The sequence below is a fragment of the Bidens hawaiensis genome, unplaced genomic scaffold, assembly GCF_021521415.1.
Source record: "Bidens hawaiensis isolate Kalapana, Puna unplaced genomic scaffold, B.hawaiensis_p1.1 tig00054804_1, whole genome shotgun sequence".
NCBI lineage: Eukaryota > Viridiplantae > Streptophyta > Magnoliopsida > Asterales > Asteraceae > Bidens > Bidens hawaiensis.
This window is the reverse complement of record NW_027499867.1, coordinates 81,466-92,245: the sequence shown is the minus strand read 5'-3', so window position 1 is coordinate 92,245 and position 10,780 is coordinate 81,466. Positions and strand designations below refer to the sequence as shown.

Here is a 10,780-nt window from a genome sequence, read left to right as displayed (position 1 = left end):
TGTTTTGAATATAATGTTTGCTAAGGATACTGAAAATCCGAGCCCCAACAATATATTTATATATATATATATATATATATATATCTCTTTTATTAATAATATACTTCTTTCCTTTAACACATTATTATGTGTGTGTGGGTGTGTGTGTGTATATATATATTTCTTTCCTTTAACGGATTATTTATCTTAAAAACATATCGGGTCATATGGAGGTGACGAGGTTTGTTGGTTTGGTTTATTTTTTTGGATTATCTTGGATTAACTAGGAATGGCCCAGTTCACATCGCATGGCTCAATTCGCATCGCATGAACTCCCTGGTTCGCTTCGCATGACCTGGTTCGCTTCGCATGAGCTGGTTTACTTCCAGTTTCATGCGAAAAAATGTTGCGAGAGCAGGGACTCAAACCTAGCTCCCCCACCTCACACTCCAATGCTCTAACCATGTTGTTGTAGCAGCTGGTTGATATTATTATCAACTCACTTCCTTAAATGTTGTTTCTGATGGAAATGGGAGTGTGTGAGGCTGTAACTGGCTGTAACTGTAGCTACCTGCTTCCTTATTATTATTATTATTATTATTATTATTATTATTATTATTATTATTATTATTATTACTTCCTTTATCATTATTAACCAAAATCCCAACTTGGTTTGTTTTAAGTTCCAATCTTTTACCCCAAATTTTGTTAGATCTATGAACGCATCAAACTTAACTAACGAGCCAAACGAATCCAACTCTCAAAGTTCACATTTTTACGTCAAGTTTATATTTTTATTAACTCTTAAGCCCCGATCTAAGGTTCTACCAATTTCCATAGAGAAACGACATCAATAGCACCACCTTTATACGACAAACGTACCTCTAAGCGAAATCTGGTTTAGAGTTTTAGTCTTAACACTAGCTAGATCTTGATCCTCCTTGTCGTTTGGAGGCGAGAATCACTAGAACAACTTGGATCTCGTTCTCGGGTTTCAAGGTAGGGAGAGTGTGTGTGTTGATAAAAATGAAAAGGTATGGGATAATGAGATCTAGGGTTTTTAGGAAAGGTTTAAGGGGTACTTATACCCTTAGCTTATGGACCTTAGGCCCATTAATTTACTAAGTCCATGTTTTATTGTCAAGTCCATATTCATTTAAGCCTACCATCTCTCATTTTAAATTCATTGTTTATTCTACGGAAATTAAATAACAAAGTTTACTTAAACATTACTTTATTTATTATTTATTATTAATTTTTTTAAAAGGTTGGACATTACATAAATAAACATGTATATTTGAAAAACCGAATAACCCGTATTTCCACCACCAATATAGTTTTTACAAAACATGTTAATAATCAGATTAAAGATATCCAAAGCAATTAACTTGTTAATTAATCATAATCATAAAGAATCCACAAAATTATGGAGGGAAAATGGGAGCAAAAAACGGTTGGTCACAAACTTATTGCATCATACAAAGTTTTAGAGAGAGAAAAAAATAAGAGGAAGGCTTTCTTGGCTTCCGTCCGACACGGAAGCCAAAGCCGGCCATGCCAGATTCCGGTCATTCCATTTCTGTCACCTTGCCTTCTATCCATTTTGGCGGGAAGAATTTTTTTTTTTTCCTTACACATTTTCAATTTTATGTTTTTTAACCAAATAATCGTGAAAGAAATGTAATCTTGTAAATTAATAATATGATTATTAGGGGTATATGTTGGTTATTTTATTAAGTTCATGGCAAATAATGTCATATTAAATCATTAGGAAGATAAACTTTAATTTTTTTTAATATATATATTTTTTTACGTGTGAATTTGATCCCTCGCCATTTGAAAAGACAAATTCTATAACTGTTTTAATCCAAGTTCATCATCATTTGATAATCTAAGATATTAATCTATGTTGAATTTTAGCTTCCCCAAATAATCTATGTTTTAAGGGTTGGCTTAGGTGCGGTTTGATTTGAAATCGAACAAATTTTGCATAAATTTCATATTATTCGGACACAAACTCACTTTACCCTTTTTTTTATTTATTTATTTTTTTTGTTTCTGATACATTGTTGATAAGTTTTAATCTAGGAACATATCATTCGGACTGGTTGCGGTTCGGTGTCCGTTACTGTGTATGGAGATCAACAAAAGCCAGCATTGATTACCTATCCTGATTTAGCTTTAAACCGTAACCAACACTACGTCTTATCTTTTAGCATAATGTTCCGCCTTTTTTTTAATAATTTTGCGCATCAGATATGCAAAAAACTTAATATTTGTCCAAATGATAAGCAGACATGTCGTGTTTCCAAAGACTCTTTGGTTCTCCTGAACCAGCTTCCTTGTTACTCCACAACTTCTGCGTTTATCACATTAGTCCACCAGGTCACGAGGTCCGTTTTCTCAACTTTTGTTCAAGACTATGCAGCACCAACACTTAGGGAGTGCTTGGGCGTGCGTTTAGAAACGAATATTAGACGTTAAATGATCAAAAATTTAATAAGTAGTTGTAATATATCAGGCGGTAGAAAAAAGCCCGGTTGTGAAATAGAAATTAAAGTCTTTGAAATTCGGAAAAAGGGTAAAAATCTTGGTTGACAAAATTGCTTGAATTTGGGTCTGACAGCGGGGTCAAACCTCCTTTACCATGTGATCCGCCTCGTCTAAATGTTTTCGTCCATTGGTTGTGGGCCCTGTAATTCCACTCATAGTCCAAGTTATGCCCGTTTTAATATTGGGTCATTTCTATCATGGTCCCGGGCCCCCCTTATCCAACTTAGTCTGCAAACTCTTGGATTAGCTCCTCATGAAATCGATACCATAGTGATTTTTATTACAAACCAAAATGCTTTCTTAGTAAAGTTATTTAGTTTATGGATGATTATTATGAAGAATTTCTCACAAAAAAAAAAGCAGGATATATAATAATAGTTCGGATCAAATACAAATGACTTTTATCGTGAGAAGTGTACAAATAAATAAGTAGAGTAATTATGTTAACATTAGAGTAATTAATTATTATTACACTGTAACTTTTAAACTATAGTATTTATTATTACATTATAATATGTTTTATAACATAATTACTCTAGTTCAAAAGTGTAATTATTCTAGTTATTTGTCTGCTTATTATGTTAATTTTATTTGTACCGAATCTCACCCCTATATAATAAATTCCAAAATGCAAATCCAAACACTCCCTTACAGTGTCCTGCTCACATTATATTTTACATAATGCTTATTCACATCTAACTACTATATTAAAACAATACATAGTTTTCATATGGCCTTTAATTAGCTATTGACATAGAATTCCACCTCAACAATTTTCTAAAATTATAATTTACACCTAATAAGCTATTTAATTTTAATCTACCTATTTATACTATAAAACAAAATCATTCTTTCATAAGGTATGTTAATTATTATGAATCCATAAGATAAAAATATGTTGAATTAAACATATTTTTAGACAAATAAATATATTTTAATATGCTTTTGAGATGACAAGGTATGTTATTTGTATATTTTTTTATTGTATTTTACCCACCCGTGTATTACATGGGCTATATCCTAGTTTTAACATAATGTTATCTTCTCGGACTTGCACACGAGTTGTTGCAGTTAGGAGCTAAATCGATCGGTATAGATAATCCCGTGCCTTCTATAGAGGATCTTTGTGATCAAATCCTTGTGGTCCTTAACTATTTTAGGTATAAATATATTCATTTAGTAAATAAATGAATTGGTACAAGATTATTTAATTTAGAATCAAGTTAAATGTGTTGAGTTTTATGAGTTTTGCAGGCTAGGTTCAGTAATGTGTATGGGAGCAATGGCGGGTGCTTATATCCTTACGCTATTTTCGGTATTACTTTTATTAAGTTTCATCGTTAAAGTTTGGAAATTTTGACCTACAACTCATGATTTTTTGAATGGGTCAATTCGGGTTATATTTTATCTTTATTTGCCAAACAGGTAAAATTAGAAAGTAGTTTTAAATAAAATTATCAAGCGCGTCGAAAGTCGCCCAAGTGCATATTTTTTTCAAAAAAACGAAAGATTATTATAAAAATATAATAATAATCCTAATCATACTAACAAATTTGGACAAATAGTGATCTGGTCAAGGGTCAACCCATTCCAGCCCGATCCAAATAAAAATGACTCGTTTTTGACACGTTACCTGACCTACCCATTTTTGAGACTTCTAGCCAATATTTAACACGTTTAAAGTATAACACGATTTCCTTATGTTTAACTTTAACATTATTTTTCCAGATAAAGTATAGTGAAAGAGCTATCGGTTTGATACTTATTTCCCCTCTATGCAGACCGCCTTCTTGGAACGAATGGTTCTACAATAAGATTAGTTATAACTTATGAGTTATAACCCAAATCGACAGAAGTTGTTTTATTGTGACCCGAAATTAATTTTTCGTTTGTAGATAATATCAAAAACACTATATTACAACGGTATGCGTGACTTAGTGAAGGAGTTATTGATTCACATATACTTCAGTAAGGTATATTCGTATTAATATTTTTTTTGTTATTTTATCTAATTTTAACCATAAAATTTATATGGTTTAAATCAGGAAGTTTGCGGTAATGTAGATGTCCCGGAATCAGATATCGTTGTAGCATGCAGGAAGGTTAGTTGTACTAAGGGTGTATTTGTTTCTAACGGTGAGCTCTAACGGATGACTAACTCCGTTGGTCTGCTTCTGACGTGGCCAACCTAGCTATTCATTATTAAGATCTTTTAAGTATTATTTAAACAAAAAAATCATCTCCATCTATTTTACCCACGCGATTACAAGCCCTAATTCTCTCTCAATTGTCATTCTCTCTCAACGATCACTCTAGATCGATTGGTGTTTTAGGGTTCAAATGAAAGTGGCCATGGCCGACAATAAATAAACACACAAATGCCATGTAATCATGCCACGTCAAAAGCAGATTAACAGAGTTAGTCATCCGTTAGTTGCAGACTGTTAGAAACAAATACACTTTTAATTGGGACTACTACCAGCCAAGTGTGAAGTTGGGAATGTTATTTGCCGATATGTCATAGCTTAGATTATTTAGAACCAAAAGTCCTTAAGATATTAATTGACTTGTTTATAAAATATGAGTCATTTCTATTTTTACAGTTACTGGATGAGAGAGATAGTGTTAACGTGTCGCGATATCTTCAAGCAATTGATAGGTAAAGGTACACATGAGTTGACTGATATTTATAACTAGAGGTGGCTCTTTTGACTTATTTACTTATGAATGGGTCATTCTGACTATCATATATGCAGAAAAACAAGATTACATAAAAGAATATATGATTTTATTTTATAAATGTTATGAATGAGTAGGCGACCTGGCATTACTGAAAAATTAAAGAGTTTAGAATGCAAAACGATCATATTCGTTGGCGATAGTTCCCCATTTTATGATGAAGCATTACACATGACTGAAAAATTGGGTGAAACTTGTTCAAATTTAATTGAGGTATGCTTGTTTAATGTTTACTCATCACAACTCTTTTAAGTTAATATATTTTCTTTAACATTATATAAAATATAAAATGATCACATATGCATTTGTTCTTTTAACATTATATAAATGGGCCCATCTTATATTTAATATTTCTTGTTATGGGTATTTTAGTCATTTAAAATATTTGATACTGTTGTTAACTAATATCCACCCTAGGGACCAACTTTTCTCCACAAAGTACTGGTTTTAAAGGTGTAATTTTTTAAACAAATGGACCAAAACCATAATTCATGTATATCGCATGGACCATCCGTGTAATTTATTCTTGATATTAGAAATAATTACAAAAATGGTCCTTGTGGTTTGGTCGCATTAAAACTTTAGACCAACTGCTCGCCAAAATGCAGCACAAATGGTCCCGATGGACGTTAAGTTGTTATGTTAAGTGCAGGTGAAATGCCCAAAATGCCCATTAACATTAAATAAATAAAATACAAAGTTATAATCATCTTGGTCAAACTACAAGAACCATCCATGTAAATAATTCTTGTACTATTATCGTCTTTAATGATATGTTCATGAAGGTACATGCATGTGGATCAATGGTGACACAAGAACAACCTCATGCAATGTTGATTCCCCTTGAATATTTTTTAAAGGGGTTTGGATTGTATAGACCATGTCGGTATAGTAATAGCCCGAGGAGCCCACTTGGCCCGTCTTGCATCGATCCTGAGCTTCTTTACCCTGAAAAAATGGGCTTGAAACTTAGACCGATAAAATTACGTGCATCTCCTCCTCAACATCGTGCCCACGAGAGCTAACAATTTCTTTCTGTCTGTCTGTCTGTCATCCAAAATAAATACAAGTATAGACATGGGAATGCCGGTTTATATGTGTGGATATACGTAGGAACATGAGATGTGATTTAATTAGTCTTAGGAATATTAGACCTTATAATTTTTGAAAATGAATTTATAATCATGTCTTCCCAAATGCAATAGTTGCAAAATGTTGATAGTTATTGATTGTTGGGGTTCACAAGGATGAAGGGTATTTTAGGCATTTCGGTAGATTCTGAATTTTTTATTTTGGCTCATTAGCGGTTTTCCATACCTTTTTTATGTTATTGGATTTTGTATTCGAGATATTATATCGTAAAGAATAGAACCAACACCGGCCAATATTCTATTGCAATGCATGATAGATTTTTTGAAAATATAATGCATTTAACGTGATATGAGGGCTAAAAGCTAGTATTTAATATTTAATCATGTAACTTCATTCGAAAATTATTATATTGCCACCGCGCTAAAATGATATATCGATGTCTATTATAAAAGTAAGGATTATTTGTTAGCTATTTTTACTTGGGTTTATTAGCTACATATCAAAAAATAATTGTAGATTTTAGATAAGATAGAAAGCATAGAACCAACTTGTTATAAGGTAGTCAGAGGAAAAAGATAGTAAAATATGAAGTAATATCGAATTCACGGTAATACTCAAACGGCTTAAGAATGAAATTGGTTTTTATTCAAATAAGCCGGACCGAAAGCTTCATTTTGTAATCAAAATATAATCAACTATCTCTTCTTATCAACCTAGACATTTTTTAAATAGTAGAGTTGGTTACACATAAAAATGAAACAAATAAAAGCCATCCAAAAATTAATCATTTCAAATTTCAAATAAAACTATACTATCTTCCTGTGACTTGTTCCCCAATCTTCATACATTTACGTGGGTCGCCAATTGGGTTGGGTCGGATCCAACCGGATCAGGTGCTCTTGCATCATAAACTTTGAAGAAGCTGTGACGGATTGTGCGTTTATGCATCAATAACTTATATATTATTACACATAACTTGGTTTAAAACAAAAATTTACATGGAAATGTAGATAAAGTATACGATTATACGCACGTAGAAAATAGTATTTACTGTAAAATGTTCCTTCATTTTTGTTTATAAATATTTGGTAGAATGTATGTTCATATATGTTTATATACGCATAATATATATATATATATATATATATATATAGGGGTGGGTTAAAATAAAAAGAGATAGTTTTCTAGAAAGAGTAAGAATAAATCATAACCATTGTATCATGTTAATGAATTGTTGATATTTAAAATTACCAAAAACGACATAGTTCCCTAGAATTACTCTTTCATCATTATAACCGACAGTTTCCTAGATTTATTCTTTTTTCATATATTTTAATGCCAAATATCAAAAAATTTATTGGTTCTTATCATTCCTAGGAAACTCTTTATTTTTATTTGAACCCTTTTCTATATATATATATATATAGGAGAAGTATAGTTTGAAAACCCTCTTGAGTTGAGAAAACCCGTGAAAACCCTATGTAACATCGTTTTTTTTTTGTTACATGTAACATATGTTGTTACATTTAATACAAAATATCGAAAACATAAAAAAAATGTTTTGCTATTTTTTTTTACATTTTTAAGTAATTTTTATATATGTTTACAGGAGAGAAAAAATGTAAATAAACTTTTACATTTTTTATTAACTTTAATTGTGAACCACAAGATTTAATCTTTAATTAAAAACATGTGGTTGAGAATGAGTTTCTAGAATTTTCACAACTCAAGTGGGTTTTTATTCTAACCTAACCATATATATATATATATATATATAGGGTTAGCATTCTTTAAAAACTCTATTTTTTTAAGAACTCTAAGAACTAATGGTAGCCTTTGATCTTAACTACTCCGATAATCACCTCCAAAATTCAATCCTATTTACTCATAATATGCACCTGATCTCTTTGTTGCTTTTTCTTTTTTTTTCTTTCTTTCTTTTTTCTTTTTTGGAATTTATCATTGGATAATAAAATTTCCTTTTTGAAATATTTTTGTGTATTGTTGCAAAATGAAAATAATATTGATATTAAGGAACAAAATATTATCAAACTTTTAGTTAATCCTTGTCTAATAATGTTTGTTTTATAAACTTTAGACACTGTTAACAAATTTACATGTTTAATTTAAATTACATGCTAAATAATATAAGTACATACATGCTCATGTTTTTTATACTAAACATATATATATATATATATATATAATTATTATATCTTAATACGTTTACGTATATGTAAATAGATAATTTACATATATGTAAATGTATATATAAATAGGTCACTTGTAAATATGCCAATTGAACATGTGTAAATAGGTCAATTACACAAATAGATCAACGTACACAATTAGACACGTACAAATAATAACTAAATTACATGTATGTAAATATTATATACAGTTCGTAAATGGGTCACATGCACATATGTAAATTTTACATATATATAAAACTTTTCAGTTACATTATGTAGAAAATATTTTGAACACGTAATTATTTAACTTAAACATTTGATGTATAAATTTATACATATATACGAAAGGAAGATTACAAATGCAAAGAACTATTACATATTGGTAAATAAAAATAATTTAAATTTACAATAGCCCAAAAATAATCTTCGTACATAGCCCCAGAAACAGAAAAGGTAAAGTTTTGATGATGGGAAAGAAAATCGACAAATAAAAAATTAAATATTAATTAACTAAAATATACTTTTCATGTTGATCTTCAATTCCATAAAAATATTTTTTTTCTTTTTTCTTTTTTTTTTTTTGCATTCTAATGATAATTAATTCTAGGCTGAACAATCTAACACTAAAAAAATAACAACTCAATATTTATGTAAAAATTAGAATATAAGTCAATAGAGAGAAAATTGGAAGTTAATCAGATAATTATGGAGATTTGAAAATAATGGGACTTATGAACATGATTAATTTACATTAATACCTATCAACTAAATAAAAAGTAAATAATGATTAAAATAATGTAATTGGTTAAAATGAGTTCTTAAAGTTCTCAATAAAACTAGAAGTTCCTAATTGATACTAACCCTATATATATATATATATATATATATATATATATATGCATAGCCCGTTGTCCGGCCAAAGACCCAGTCTTAAGCCATCATGCAGTGTTACCCGTCTGAACAACACCTTTGGATTCAACGTAACTAGTTTTCTAACATGTCAAAAAAAATTAATAATAACACAAACATTTTTGTCACAAGGAATACATAACCAAAGAGACAATAAAATGCAATTTTAAATGAAATAAGAAAAATAAGGGCCCATGCGACACCAAAGTTGTCTTTTATACTATAAAATAACTAGCTGAGTGCCCGCATGATGCGTCGAGGTATGCATGCAAACATGGCATCGAAGGCGTAACCGGTGTTACTGTTTCTGTATGTGCATGACTTCACAATAGTACGCGCGTAACACGACTATAGTATGCTCGTAATACAGCATTGGAAGCTTAACCGGTGTTAGTAAGCACGTCACACAACGACTGTACGCGCGCAATCAGGTGTCAATGCGCATTAACCCGAACCCAAACCCGACCCAAACCAAATTAACCTTTTATGTATCGACCCATTCCAACCTTAACCTTTTAGGCCGAACCCGCCTGACCCTTTTTTCGATCCTTAATGGTAATCACGTAACACGTTAAGTTTTTAAAATGAAAAATAGTATAGCAATATCATACTCAATTAAAAAGAATAAAATACTCATTTTATTGGTTTAATGTTTTTTTTTAATATTAACGTGTGAAAAAAGTTATAAATGTTTAAACATCGTAGGGGTAGTTGGTTTAAACTTGTATTTATTTTTTAATAATATAAAATCCACCGTACATTATTTTGCTAAAAGACAAAATTGCCCTAAAATGTCTTCATCCTATGCATTATGATTTGTACTTAAAATGATAAATTTGATACCTCTTAAAAACTAAGAGATCACTCACTCATGCTTTATATATATAGACTGGTTTGATATAGGTGTATGATGTTACAAAATTCTTGACTGATCACCCGGGTGGAGATAATGTGTTGTTAGATGTGGCAGGTATTGTATCGAAACTCGAAAGAAACTAGCTAAATTAATGCGTGTTCTTTTAATCTTTTTTATTCACGTTAAACATATATGCACTTAAATTGTTCTAGGCAGGGATGCAAGTGAAGAGTTTGAGGATGCGGGACATGGAAGTGCTGCAAGATTAATGTTAGATGAATATTATGTAGGAGAGGCCGGTCTTGTAACACCATTTAACGGTCTTTCTAAAGCACAAACTCGTGCCAAACAACAGATAATCATGGAAGAAAACAACATGGTTAGGCTTTATAATGAAATCAGTCGGGCTATTTCTTCCTTTAGCGATGTTGGGTGGTGTTATCGGTTTTATGTTGTATAA

General features: G+C 30.7%; 1 protein-coding gene and 1 pseudogene across 1 annotated transcript; both read left to right on the top strand.

Moving 5' to 3' along the window:
* Nucleotides 1-1,533: 1,533 nt before the first annotated feature.
* On the top strand, nucleotides 1,534-6,309 carry LOC143600703 (pollen-specific protein SF21-like). The gene is made up of 11 exons (XM_077078319.1): nucleotides 1,534-1,591; nucleotides 2,066-2,167; nucleotides 2,275-2,372; nucleotides 3,604-3,692; nucleotides 3,787-3,847; nucleotides 4,261-4,361; nucleotides 4,442-4,505; nucleotides 4,578-4,634; nucleotides 5,136-5,191; nucleotides 5,349-5,484; nucleotides 6,057-6,309. Exons 1-11 carry the CDS (start codon nucleotides 1,534-1,536, stop codon nucleotides 6,294-6,296), a joined length of 1,062 nt encoding a protein of 353 aa, XP_076934434.1. The 3' UTR covers nucleotides 6,297-6,309.
* A 39-nt stretch (nucleotides 6,310-6,348) lies between these two features.
* Nucleotides 6,349-10,780, top strand: LOC143600707 (cytochrome b5 pseudogene; annotated as a pseudogene).

Excerpts from the sequence above, each read along its gene's own strand:
- LOC143600703 (XM_077078319.1), top strand. The coding sequence starts at position 1,534 with ATGCCAGATTCCGGTCATTCCATTTCTGTCACCTTGCCTTCTATCCAT. Across the intron at positions 2,168-2,274 it reads TCCTGATTTAGCTTTAAACC|ACATGTCGTGTTTCCAAAGA; the intron begins GTAACCAACACT and ends AATGATAAGCAG. Across the intron at positions 2,373-3,603 it reads TTAGTCCACCAGGTCACGAG|TTAGGAGCTAAATCGATCGG; the intron begins GTCCGTTTTCTC and ends GAGTTGTTGCAG.